Genomic DNA, 13,775 nt, shown 5'->3' on the forward strand with positions numbered 1-13,775 from the left:
AGGATCTGAAAACACAAACATAAAAATTATTAGCAAAATAGTAACAGAGGCTTTTTCAACAGCATTGATAACAATGCTGTATATTGTTAATGCAGTCCTGCAAACATATACAAATAAACCCTGTCTAAACTGGTGTTTTTCTCATGATATTCTTTACATACACTAAGTATTGGAGCTGACAGATTTCAGTTTTCTATGATCTTTAATGATCTAACACTTATTTTTTTTGTTGTTTTCTTCTACTAAGTCAATGGTTATAACTGTATTATTTTGAATCTATTGGCTAGGTATTGATAATTATGCTAAGAGTAACGAATGCTTGAGATTTTTAAAGTATAACTAATATAAAAAAGATGAGCATGTTCAAGATTTTTATAAACTAGACAGAAACAAAAACTTCTAGTTCCTAAAAAACTACTTCAAAGAATCAGGGATTCTTAGAAGTCGACTAGCCCCCAAAAGGACATCTTTCCCAATGTCTCATCAATACACATATTGTTATCATAACATCTGTAATAATTATCCTATTTCTACTTTAATAATTTCAGGTCTGGGAAAATTCACTGCTTTAAAAAGTAGTCCTATTTCATTGATAGACATTATAGTTATTGGCTCCTTGTTTTGAACTGAATTTTGGCTGTCACTCATTCTTTCATTCAACAATATGAATAGAATGCCTGGTAAATGCCAGTTCCTGAGTACTGGGGTTCAATAATAAACAAGATCCATGTCTTCACCTCAAGAAGCTTACTGTCTAGTGGAAGTGACTGACAACGACAACATGATAAGTACTATGATAGGACCATGACCAGCTACCATGAGTACACAGGAGGATCATAAAATTCACCCAGTTTTAAGGAATTAAAGAAAGCTTCCTGAAGGAAATGATGTTTATACTGTTAGGTTACCATATTAATTTATAAACCAATATCAGTTTAAAGAGTTACACAGCACACAAACTTTAATTAATTAAAGAAAATGAGAATAACCAATAAATATTTTAAAAACACCATTTCTCAGTTTCCCAACTACATTTGTTGAATCAGTCTTTCAAGGCTCTTCTCAGATGTTATCTTTCATTCTTTTTTGATTCTCCCAGTCTCTCTGCTTTCTACTTTTTTTGGTGCTGCATTCTGTCTTATTCTATCATTAACTTTGTTCTTGTTTTAGCCCCTTAAAATATTATAAACTTAAGGATAGGAACCATATTTAACGTATATTTATGTTCCACTTCTATACAGCTGGCATTAAGAAATATTTGTAGCATTAAATTTAAAGCCCTATTACTTGATTTTGTCAGGAATGGATCCTGAGAAGTTCTAATTAGTCATATCCCTAAGATACTGATTTCTTACTAATTTCACAAGTTTAATAGTATACAACCCTAATGTGGTATTAAATTTTATTACTAATGATGAGAGCACTAAACTCCAGTTTAAATCTATCACTTATGACTGGTAACTTCTCTGGGCATGTTACTTCACTGTAAAATGTAAGGATAGCACTGAAGGATTTCTAAGACACATCCAGCTTTTCAGTCTATTGAGAGACCCCTTCAGAATTGCTTTGTTTTATTAGTTGTCTTGAAGTTTCCACTTTTTCCTTTATTTTCAAACTATTTCCTTAACCTTGCAACACAAAAGTGATCATATATCAATTTATTAAACATTTACATGATAATAAATAATGTACAGTTCACTTGTAATTATGTCAAAAGTAGTAATATTGCAGCACAAATCTTACCCACTTTCCCCAACGCGACTTTCCTTTTTATAAAAATCCCCTTTATATAAATTGGGCATTTACATCTCCAAATAGAATAAATTGTATACAAAATTTTCTTGGTATATTTAATTCAAAGTCAAACCCTGATTCAGTTATTTTTTTAAAAAATCGATCAAGATTCTTACTTGATGATATTTCATCAGGAAGTGAGAGGGTATGTTTCCTAACGTAAAGGGCACATTCCATTTTGAGAGGGAGCCGAACTATGTCAACTCCTCACAGACAACTTAGTGACAGGTGGGGCTATAAACCCCATTTTACAGGTGAAGGCTCTGAGGTTCAGATAGAAAAAAAACAGCTTGCCCTAGATCAAGGACCCTTCACTGGAACTAAAAGCCAGATCTTCTAATTCAAAAGTTCCACATTATTTTTCACTGCACTGTATTTCACTGCTCTCAGCACAAAGCAATACAGATGTGCTGAACCCGAAAATCCAAGGGCAACAATAAGGGGAAGCAGGGAATACAAGCTGTCCTGTAAACTAGAATGTCTGGCGAATGGGACTGAGGGAGAGTGTCGCCAGCCCCGGCCCTCTGGCACCGGCTGGTCACTCAGGCTCGGGAGTCGCCGCTTGCGGCCTTCCAAACAGCTAAGAGCGGAGAAGCCGCTTCCGCTCCTATCTAGGACCCATGACGCTGTCCGACCTGCAGGGCTTGGCCGGGGTCGAAAAGGGACCCGCCTCTACAGGCCCAGGAATTCCTGGATAGCACGAGAAGACCAGGAAGCATGGTCCGAGATGGGGAAGAACTACCCACCTTACAGAGGGGAAAATCACCGCCGCAAATCCCGCTTCCGGGTTCGTCCCCTCCGCTGCTCAGGATTGGCTCCTGCGCGGGGGCGGAGCCTTGCCGCTACTTTCCCTTCACCTCACGACATTCGGCACCCAATGAGAGTCGAACCGGTTTTCAAGCGTTACGTCATCAATGAAGTATCGCGAGAGAAACAGATGCAGGTCTCTCCCGCGTAATTCAGGTTTATGACCCTGCGGGTTCCGAGAGGCAAGCTCAGTCGGGCCGTGCTGCTTGCTTTTCTCCTTACGAATCCGCCCCTTCTCGGATAGAAGACAGCCTCGGGTCCCGATGGTGGGGCTTTGAAGAGTCCACGTGTGGGGTAATTTAGGAATCATAAATCCCTCTGGGAAGAATGGGCCTAGTCGGTTGGGGAGGAGTCCTGGAGGGCTTCGCGTTCTGACTTCAGAGAGTGCAGTGGTGAGGGCAGGTTGAGGCTTGGAATCCCGACGGAACCTAGATCTCCGAACGTGGGAGCGGTTGTTTCGCGGTGGCGGCCAGTCCTCCCAAATCTGTTGGGCTTGTTCAGTTGTCCTGCTGATGCTTAAAGGTTTCTCCGCAGACCATGTGTCTGATTGTTTATTCACACTAGCTTTAAACATGGGGCCTTTCTCTTCAAAAGCAAGTCCATTCCTTTAAAACATCTTGTGTTTGAGCAGAAAATACAAGGTTACCGCCATGCTCCAGAGTTACCTATGCATGCCATTTAAACATTTCTGCACCTCCAGAGTTGTTTGTGTGCTAAACCAGAACTGTGACCCTTTTTGCCCATTTATTTATTAATTTCCCGTAAGAGCATGAAAAGGGAAAATAGGAAACAAGTTTAATCATAATGCGGAAACTAGAATGGCACTGGAAACGTGTTAGTTTCTATTGTTAGGTCACTAAAAAATAATAGTATGCTTAGAGGAAAATGAGACTTTTCTAAAATTGCCAGTCTGCTTATTTAAGACGTCTGTACCCTGTGCAGCCTAAATTTCTGTTAAATATGCGCAGCCTTTTAAAAAATGTGTTTTATAATACAGTTTTGTTTTTAGAACTTGGGATTGAGTGAATTTTCTGATGTATTTGAACACAGGACCCAGGGGTACTTGGACAGGAACCTGGTCCCAGAAGAGGTGGACTAACCATAAAAATGAGTCCTACGGATGCACTGTAAGCACATGACTTCTGGAATCCCTTGTTACTTTGGGTTTGTAAAACCCATCAAATATGATCACCATAAAAGAAAACTTACTTAAAAAATTGGCAGTAAATAAAGAACTTGCCTATGAACAGAAGTGGTAGTCATCAAAAAGAATATTTGGGATGTTTAAAAAGTCATACTCTGTGTTTATTAACTAAAAGATAATATGCAGCTATAGATTGTAGTCTTGCTGTAATTTGATATATTGCTATAACACGTAGGTCATGTTAGATTTTGTCTTGAAGCTATAAATATTCTTGAATTTTCGTGAGGAAATCTTGCTACTAGCCAATGCAGGTCTGTTTAAGCAGGTTTTTAAAGTAAATTGCTCTAGCATTGAATAAACTAAAAATCAATTTGAGAAAAATGGAAATAAATAAAAGGACTTTAAAAGTTATGTGTTTGGACTTGGAGTCTTTCACCCTGGTTTCAAGGCCTTGGTTAATACTAGTTGTGTGATCTTGGGCTGGTCAGTAATTCTCTGATCCTTGCTTCAGTTTCTTCATTTGTGTAACTGGAATAATAATGCTTTTCACAGATTAATTTTGAGGTTTAAATGAGAGAATTCATATGAAAATACTTGAAAAAAATTGCTATGGAAGCATTTAGTGATGTGGTCTGAAAAGTACTCTGACTTACCTGTTTTATATAGTAGTCAGAATTCTGTGCATGTCATTTTTGAAGTTTCTGAAGAGAAATCTTTTCTGGAAATATCTTTTGTATGTAAAGATTTAAATTTTGGAGATATATACAAATTTTTTAAAGTTCACTGTAGTAAAGTATAATAAATGAAAATAGTCTGAGTTTTCAGTGTGGGTTTTAGTCCTGTTTCTACTACTTGTGGTGTGATAAATCAGTTAATTTCTCTGTGTTTAGCCATTTCATTTTTCACAGATAATAGTGCCTACCTCTTTACCTGTGGGAGTTGAGATGAGATCATAGATATACAAGTATTGTACATTAGGTTTAAGAGAGTATTAATAACTATTGATGCTTCACATGAAAGTGGTTTTGGATATGACCAAATTTAATTTGAATTGGAATAATTCTGTCTTATTACTTGGCTAAATTTATTAATGAGAAACTAACTTTGTATGGAGAATAGAGTCAAGTATCTTCAGGGGCTTGAATGTAAGTTACTAGCATATCAGAATGAGATCTACTTATAAACACAGAGGAAGAGTTTTTAAATTAACTCTAGTTTTCTTGGAAAAGTACAAAATCAGATAAATGGCAACTTTAGGTATAGGAGTCAAAGCCTCTTGGGTTTTTACTGTGAAACAGAATAGGAAAACAAACAAACTTACATATGAGTGTTTAAACTGGTAAAAACAAGGTCATAAATTTTTGAAGCAGTTATAGAATCTTCAAAATATATGTACATTTGTTGTGTGTTGAATTAGTGGTTTGGAAGACTATGTAATGGTAAAGATATGTTGAATAGTTCAAATTTTCAGACCAAGTTTAAGGCTAGTAAAGTGATTTTACTCTTTAAATGCTATTACTTATATGTTTAAGTCTCAATTTGTTTAATATCCTTTTAATGAAGTATATTGAAATGTTTCTTCTTTTCTAATACAGTGATGATGAAAATACATTTAAAATCTTAGTTGCAACAGATATTCATCTCGGATTTATGGAGAAAGATGCAGTCAGAGGAAATGATACGTTTGTTACACTTGATGAAATTTTAAGACTTGCTCAGGAAAATGAAGTGAGTTTGATTTACATTTGTGCAATTTCTACTGTATTCCTTTAGTGAACAGGCTCTTTCCCCTTCTACAGGTAGAGATTTATTTTATAGGCTCATTACCTGCTAAAATATCTATGTATTAAAAGCCCATAGCAGATTTTGTGTGCTTTATATCCTTAATTGAAGTAGAAGCTACTTTTGTAAAAATTCTGTTAAAATTTACAAATATTTATGGGGTGTTTATTGAGTGATCCTGTGGCATTTTCTATTTGAAATGTAAAGATGACTATCATCGTTTTGCTTTCAAAGAACACATAGCAAGCCAGAGTGTGAGATAAGACAAATATTCAAAATTCTTAGATGCAAGGTTATATGTGATAAGAGCTATAAGAAAATCACAAACATTTCCTGGGAGTTTAGAAGTAGAAGAGATCACATTTAGATGAGGATAGCAAGATGAGCTTATTGAAGGAGGTGGCATTCTTAGAGTGGTGGCATTAGGGATAGAAAAGAGGAAGTGAAAGCAAGAGACATTACAAAGATAGAATTTGCATACTTTGTTAGTTGTAGGGGGTGAGCATGAGGGAAAAGAGGATGAGAATGACTTTGAAGTGTGTTAGGTCTTGATGAATGGCAGTACCAGTAATAGAAATAGGTAAATAAAGTAGAGGTACTTGTTTATGTGGGAAGGTGATGAATTCTGATTTAGACCAGTTTAGTGTTGGAGATTCCAATAGAACATACTGAAAAACATTCCAGGAGGCAATTGAAATGCCAGTCTAGAGTCCAGGAGAGAGCTGGAGAATTAACATAAATGCTGTGACTTGCAAATTAATATCTCCAATCTTGACTTTTCTTTAGAGTTCTATTCAGTTTATCTGCAAGGCCTTTAGTTTTTCCTCCTGAATGTAAATATGGAACTTCTCCACTGCTCTCTGTGTTTATGCCTATACACTTAGTCCAGAACTTTTGTCATATTTTGCCTGGACTGCAATAGCTTTGGTCTTTCTGTTTCTATTCTTTCCCGCTATATTTGTTCAGCACAGCAGCCAAAGTGAACTTTTAAAATCGTAAACCAGATTATGTCATCCTGCTGCTTAAAATCTTTCAAATGGTCTTCCATTGAATCTAGAGTAAAATTCAAACAAGGCTCAACTTGATGTGGCTCCTACCAGGAGCCATGTCTCCTACAACTCTGCCTGGTTTACCATGCACCATCTACACCAGTGTGTTCTACTCTGAGACCTTTGCATTTCTGTTACTTGGAGCACCTTGATCTTGGCAGGGTTGACTTCTCAGTTCAAGTTTCATATTTTTGGAGAGGTCTTCCCTGATACCTCTAAGCACTCTTTATCACATTAGTCTATGTTTTTATATAGCATATTTTTTCATAGCACTGTCTGCAATAATTTACTGAATTGTTTATTTTCTGTCTTCTCTACTAGAAGGTAACTCTATGAGAGTGAAAAATCCTTTCTGCTTGTTTGTGCTATATTCTAGTACCTAGAAAGGATCTAGAAAGCAGTAGGTACTCTTATAAATTTGTTAATTGAATGAGGGAATGGCTGGTACTATCTCCTTTTAGGATAGATTCTTACTTTCCTGAGGGCAGAGAAACTTGTAGCCAAGGAAGGCCTGTTTCTTGCTAGAGAATCCCGCATGGACTCTTTCTTTTTTAACTGTTAGACCCTAAAACATTTATTTCCTTGAGCGTAAGCTTCTTCCTTCTACTTCGTCATTTCCATCCCTTTTGTTTCCTCTGTTTCCTTTCCCTGCATCCATAAATCTTAACTGCTCCACCCCCCACAGTCCCATGCTGGGATTTCCAGATACATATTATATTTATGTTTTCCCTTAATTTGTATCTAGTATTCTTATTGAAGTATAAATTCTTAACTGCCTTTAAGTCTTTATGTAGACCCTTGCTATCTAACCAGCTTTATTTCTATCTCCTAGTTCCTTGGAGTCTTTTTTAAAAAAAAAAAAAAAAAAACTTTTAATTTTGAAGTAATATCAGTCTGACAGAAAAGTTGCAAGAGTAGTACGAAGAATTCCTTATCCTTCACCCAGAGTTTCTAACGTTTTATTATATTTGCTTTATCCGCTCTTTCTTTACATACACACACACACACACACACACACACACACACACTTTTTTTTCCTGAGCCATTTGAAAGTAAATTACTTGAATAACCACAGTTAGATACATAACAGTATGTCTCTTCCAGTACAGTTTGAATATATTTAGGAGAGTGATCATATTTTATTTTATCTCCAGGGCCTAATACAGGGTCTTGTAACAGTATTTATTGAGGGCAGGGACATAATCTGTTTTGTGGATTGCTATTTCTTTAGCTACCAGTGCCTGTTGGAACTCTGTAAATAATTGTTGAATGAATTGAATGAATAATTTGGACTGAGTTTGGTATCTCTTCTATATGTTTTATTAAAGTGCTAAGTTTATGTTTGATTTGAATAATAAAAAAAGAAATCACCTTGGGTAGCCTTAGAGTCAGGGACTGGGTGTAGTAATTTGAAGATGGCTTTTCTGAAGATGGCTTAGGAACCTAAGTTGGAATCAGATTAATCACCAGATTGGAAGACCTTTTGAATAAATAAAATGTAAAAATTTTAAATCACCATGTATAACAGATATAGAATAGTATCTGTTAGATTTTTTTCTACCTCTTTCATCTGTAGTTTTAAAAAATTTTACCTGTAAAACATACTAATTTTAACAACATTTTCTGTTGATTAGGTGGATTTTATTTTGTTAGGTGGTGATCTTTTTCATGAAAATAAGCCCTCAAGAAAAACATTACATACCTGCCTTGAGTTATTAAGAAAATATTGTATGGGTGATCGTCCTGTACAGTTTGAAATTATCAGCGATCAGTCAGTCAACTTTGGTTTTAGTAAGTAAGTATATTTATGTGCTTGTGTGAATGTTTACTTGTGTATAATATTTTCTGTATAAGACACATCAATACATTAACAATTAGCCATTTCACCTTCACCATTAGCTATTTGCATAGTAAGGGTTATACTTTGAATTTTCTGTTTATCATTATATATTAATAGTGGGACTGAATATCCTCTCAGACTTTTATTGTACCTTTTGGTGTCCTCTTCTGTTCATATCTTTTAAAATGGGTATTTTTTTCTACCTGATTTGTGGAAGCTATTTATATATTCTAGATACTAATCCTTTGTCGGGTATCTATCTTTTCTTTCATCAGTGGCTTTTGACTTTGTTTATGGAGTCTTTTGCTGGCAGAAGTATTTAATTTTCATGTGGTCAAATATAACATTCTTTTTCTTTAAGAGTTGTGCTTTGGGGACTTCTTTATGGTATTCATCTAGAACCCCATGTGTAAAGATGCCATCATGTCTTTTCTTTTTTTTCCTTCGTATCTTTTCTTAAGCATTGTACAGGATACCAGGTTGCATTTAGTTGAAATGTTTCTTTAGTCTCCTTTAGCCTGTGTCAGGTTTTCTGTCTTTCCTTGTCTTTCATGACCCTGATACTTTTGAAACTGGTCAGGTATTTTATAGAATGTCTTCCAACTTGGGTTTTTCTCTTGTTTTCTCATGATAGACTGGGACTATTGGTTTTGGGAGAAGAATATCACAGAGGTCAAGTGCCCTTCTGATAGCATCATATTGGAATGTACATGACATCAACATGACTTATTGCTGGTGATATTAACTGTGATCACTTGGTTAAGTTGTTTGCTAGGTTTCTCCACTGTAAAGTTAGTATGTTTCTTTTTCATACATTGTTTGTTAGAAATGAGTTCCTGAGTCCAGCCCATGCTTAATTCCCAGAAGGGGAATTAAGTTCCACTTCATGGGGGAGGAGTATCAAAGAATTTTTGATCAGTGTTTCTGTTCGTCTTCTTTTCAAATCTAGAACTTGAGACATTTTAACTTTGGTGTTTTCTTGTTTCTTCCATCTTATTTTAAAACTGCATCCTATTTTTAAACTGCTCCCCTCACTCCTATAGACATGTTTACCTATTTCTTTGCTCACTATTGCTTCCTGTATTTCATTCCTTTTACCTACATCCAGCTTCCTTTCTTCTGAAGTACAGTTTGCAGTGGTTTTTTTCATTGAGTGTCAGTGAGTGGTAAACTCTTGTTTTTTTGTTGCTGTTGAGGAGTGTTCTATCACTTTAGTTGCTGGAAAGGCAGAATAACATTGTGATTTAGAGCATGGATTCTGGTACGAGATGGTCTGGGTTCAGATCCTTCCTCCGTCGCTTAGTAGTTATACGAATGGATTAGTCACTTAATTTCTGTATCTCAGTTTCCATCATTTATAAAGAATTGTGTCAGTCTTATAGAGTTGTGAAGATTGAGTTAATAAGAAAATTGTTTAGAATAGTGACTGGCGTAGAGAAAACACTCAGGTAACTATTAAGATTTTCTCATCCTTATCATTTCTCAGTTTTATTTAACTGTAGATTTAATTCCATTTATACTGCATGGGCTTCATCATCCATTTTAATCAAAGAATTCCTTTTTTTCATCAATTTTGGGAAATTCTTAACCATTATGTTTTCAAACATTGCTTCCCATTTTTTCTGTCCGGTTCAAGTCGGAGGTGGTAAGTAACAAAAGGAGCCAGGCAAAGGGTTCGAGGCAAGCTTTAATGGAAGCACTCCCGGGCCAGGTTCCGCTGCCTGCAAGGGAGTGAGGCCAGGGAAGTTGCACCCAGGGTGGATACAAGCAGGTATTTATAGGGGGAGCGCTGTTGGTGGTTTTTTGCCCATGTATGGTATGGAATTGAGCAGGGTTCAGTCTCCAGTTCTGTCCTTCCAGGGAGGGAGCAGGGAGAGGGAAGGGGGGTGGAGTTCACAAGATGGAGGCTCCCTCGTTTTCTGCTTTCTGGTCCTCCTGATCCTGCCGGCCCACCATTTTCTTTATGAATACCATTTATATCTCTTACCCTCTTTTCTCATACTGCCCATACCTTTAACTCTTTGTGTTGCATTCTGGATAATTTCCTCTTCCAGGTTAGTTCATACAGAAAAATAGAAAAACACAGGTAGGGAAATTCTGAAAAAGAAGACTGTTAAGTTGTGAGAAGTCCAGTTAGATATTAAAGTATGTTATAATACTACAATAATTAAAAACGTTGTATGGCTCATGAACTGATAAGTGAAAGGGACTAGGACCTCCAGAAGTAGCCTTAAATACATGTAGGAATTTAGTATTTGATGAAGGTGGCATCTCACATCTTTGGGAAAAATATGGATTATTCCATAAAAGTACTAGAAGAAACTGTTAGATGTTTGAAGAAAATATTGATGTGGAAAAGCCTTTTCTAAGTATGATGTAAAACCAAACAGCTATAAAAGAAAAGATTGATACATTTGTGTTTGTGAAGATGTTTCTGCTTGGCAAAAACTCCCTGAAGCAAAGTCAAAAGTCATTCAGTGAGGAAGAATATTTGCAACTCATCACAAATGAAGGCCTAATTCTCCCAATAAGTAAATCGTTCTTTCAAGTCAATTAAAAATATCAGTTAATAAAAAATAGGTAAAGAATATGGACATAGTTCACAGAAAAGGAAATACAATGACATTTAAACATATTGAAAAAACTTGATCTCGTTCTTAAGAAAGATGCAAAATGAAGCTATACTAAAATATTTTTCTCCTATCAGGTTGCCATAGATTAGTTATTCTCAATCCTGAGTGTACATTGCAGTTACCTAGGAATCTTAAAAAATACTGACACCCAGTCTCTAGGCCAACTGACTTAGAGTCTGAGTGTGTCATGGGCATTGGTATTTCTTAAAATATCCCCAAGATAATTTTAACATGCTGCCATGGTTGAGAACCACTGGCATGTTTTAAAAGGTTGTTGGTGTGATAGGGGAACTGTCTGTCTCATGCATTGCATCATATTTTATGTAAATTTAAAAAACCTCTGTGGAGGCAAATTGGCAATAGCTATCAAAGTTACAAATGCACGTACCCTTTGACCCAACAATTCCCTTCTAGATATTTTCTTACAGATATACTCTCCCAAGGGCAGTCTTTGCACAAGATTACTCACTATGGCATTATGTGTAAAACAAAAGACTGGAAAGAGTCTAAATGTCCATTGGTGGAGGATGCTTAAATGTATTATAGTAATCCATACAATGGACTACTGTGTGGTTGAGAAAAAGTAGAAGAAAGCTCTTCATGTACTGGTATGGAATGATTTCTAAAATGAATTGTGATAAAAGCAGGGTGCAGAAATCTATATTGTGCTACTATTTATGTAAGGAGGAAGAAAATATGTTATTTGCTTGTATAGATAAAAGATTTTGATAAGATGCACTAGAAATTGGGAACATTATTTGCCTCTGTGAAGAGGAGCTGGAGTAGGTAGAGACTTTAAATTGCACGGGAAGTAAGTGATAGAGCTGGGATTTTAATCTAGATCTTTTGGATTTCAAAGGACATGAGTTTCTTCCCCTCCACCCACTACAAATAAAATCCTTCCACAAAGGTTTAAAAATTTGAAGGCCTACTAACTTCCCATTAATCAGATATATCACTCTTTCATACAATGCACAGCCACCGTTTATTGTTGTTGGGTTTTCTTTAAAGTGTAGTACTTTAAGATATTTTCAAACTTTAATTGAAATGAATTGTCACCTATGACTTTATTTTTTAAAGCTCTAAACTAGTGGTCATTTGCCAGTTTAGATCATACAGTTTACTTATGAATGCATTAGTATTTTGGAGGAGGATCTTGGCGAAAACATCTTTTGTCTCTTATAGAAATTTTAACTTTTTTTTTTTTTAAGGTTTCCATGGGTGAACTACCAAGATGGTAATCTCAACATTTCACTTCCAGTGTTTAGTATTCATGGCAATCATGATGATCCCACGGGGGTAATTATTGTTTTCTTATAGTTTGTTGAAATTTTAGAAATAATCAGTTTAGTTTGTCTGAGGAAAGCATTCCTCCCCTTCTTCCCAGAAAGTTGTAATCAAATTGAATCAGAAAGTCAAATTGATTTTTTTATCATTCATATAAGCTTTACTACTGCTTTTTAGATTTTATTTTTTAAATCTGGAATAAGAATTGGTATGTGAACTATGCTTTTATTTCATTAGTGCTGAAATTAACAATAAGGAGCCAGGGGTAGGAATAAACATCTAACATTTATATAGTGTTTTACAGTTTACCAGTGCTTTTATATCTCTTATTTTATAAAATCTCACTTGTAAAAAATGATTGTTTCATGAACATCTTTAAATCTAAATTAGATTAATCTGTTAACTGTTTAATATGGAAGTAAGATTAGAGTTCCTAAACTCAAAATATGTTTTTGTTTTAACTGGTCATTAAAATTATAAATCACTAGTTATCTATAGGCTATTTTTCCCAGGTTTTAAGAGGTCTGCATAATTACAAAGCACTTATTTTATAGCTGATTTTTGTCTTTTACTAGCCAAGATAACATGATAAGTTTGATGAGATACTAACTTTGCATTTAGTATGTGATTCCAGTTGCTGTAGGTGATTCATAAGGGAAAAAAGGTAGCAATACTACAATTACTGTTGTAATTTTGTTTTGAGAAGACACTCTCCTGCTCTGTGCTTTTGTAAGTGGTATATGGAGCATGCTTATAATATGTATAATATGTTTGCAAATTACTTAGTTTTATATACACACTAATATTCTTTGAAAATATTTTGCATAGGCAGATGCACTCTGTGCCCTGGATATTTTAAGTTGTGCCGGACTTGTAAATCATTTTGGACGTTCAATGTCTGTGGAGAAGATAGACATTAGTCCAGTTTTGCTTCAAAAAGGAAGCACAAAAATTGCTTTATATGGTTTAGGTAAGATGATTTTATTTTATTATTTATATCAGTAAATAATTGGTTAAACAACTGGGAAATGAAATTTTGGAGAACAACTTTGTAGCTGTTTGGAAGAAAGTGGGGCAAATCTGTTTATTCCTTATTGGTGACTGTAAAAAATGATGGAAAGTTTTGGTAAAAATATTTTAATGTTTAATAATGACTTGTTAATAACAAGTTAATACTTGTTTTTAGTAACAGTTTTGGTGAAAAAAATTTTTCCTTTATTATCTATTTATTTATTATTATTTTTTTCTTTTACACTCAGATATAAAATTTTTAATATTAGAATTATAGGATATTTAGCAAAACTGCATTTTAATATCTTGGGAGTCTTTGAAAGGTCTAAAGCTTCACTGTCTGATACGGTAATCATTAGCCTCATGTAGATATTGAGCATTTGAAATGTGGCTAGTCTGAACTACAGTGTGCTGTAAATGTAAAGTAC

General features: G+C 35.2%; 1 protein-coding gene across 2 annotated transcripts in view; it reads left to right on the top strand.

Annotated features, from left to right (window-relative positions):
• The first annotated feature begins 2,747 nt into the window (after positions 1–2,747).
• The window catches only part of MRE11 (MRE11 homolog, double strand break repair nuclease), a 63,501-nt gene continuing 52,473 nt past the window's right edge, over positions 2,748–13,775 (top strand). The window contains exons 1-6 of one of the 2 annotated variants that reach the window (XM_063093489.1): positions 2,748–2,895; positions 3,652–3,728; positions 5,341–5,473; positions 8,211–8,371; positions 12,261–12,348; positions 13,165–13,306. In XM_063093489.1, coding sequence (XP_062949559.1) covers positions 3,709–3,728; positions 5,341–5,473; positions 8,211–8,371; positions 12,261–12,348; positions 13,165–13,306 — 544 coding nt within the window. In that variant the 5' untranslated portion in view covers positions 2,748–2,895; positions 3,652–3,708. Of the gene's footprint in view, positions 2,896–3,651; positions 3,729–5,340; positions 5,474–8,210; positions 8,372–12,260; positions 12,349–13,164; positions 13,307–13,775 lie in introns of those variants that run through there. The other variant, XM_063093490.1, reaches the window with a different exon arrangement.

The sequence above is a fragment of the Cynocephalus volans genome, chromosome 4 (genome assembly GCF_027409185.1).
Source record: "Cynocephalus volans isolate mCynVol1 chromosome 4, mCynVol1.pri, whole genome shotgun sequence".
In the NCBI taxonomy this organism is placed as follows: domain Eukaryota; kingdom Metazoa; phylum Chordata; class Mammalia; order Dermoptera; family Cynocephalidae; genus Cynocephalus; species Cynocephalus volans.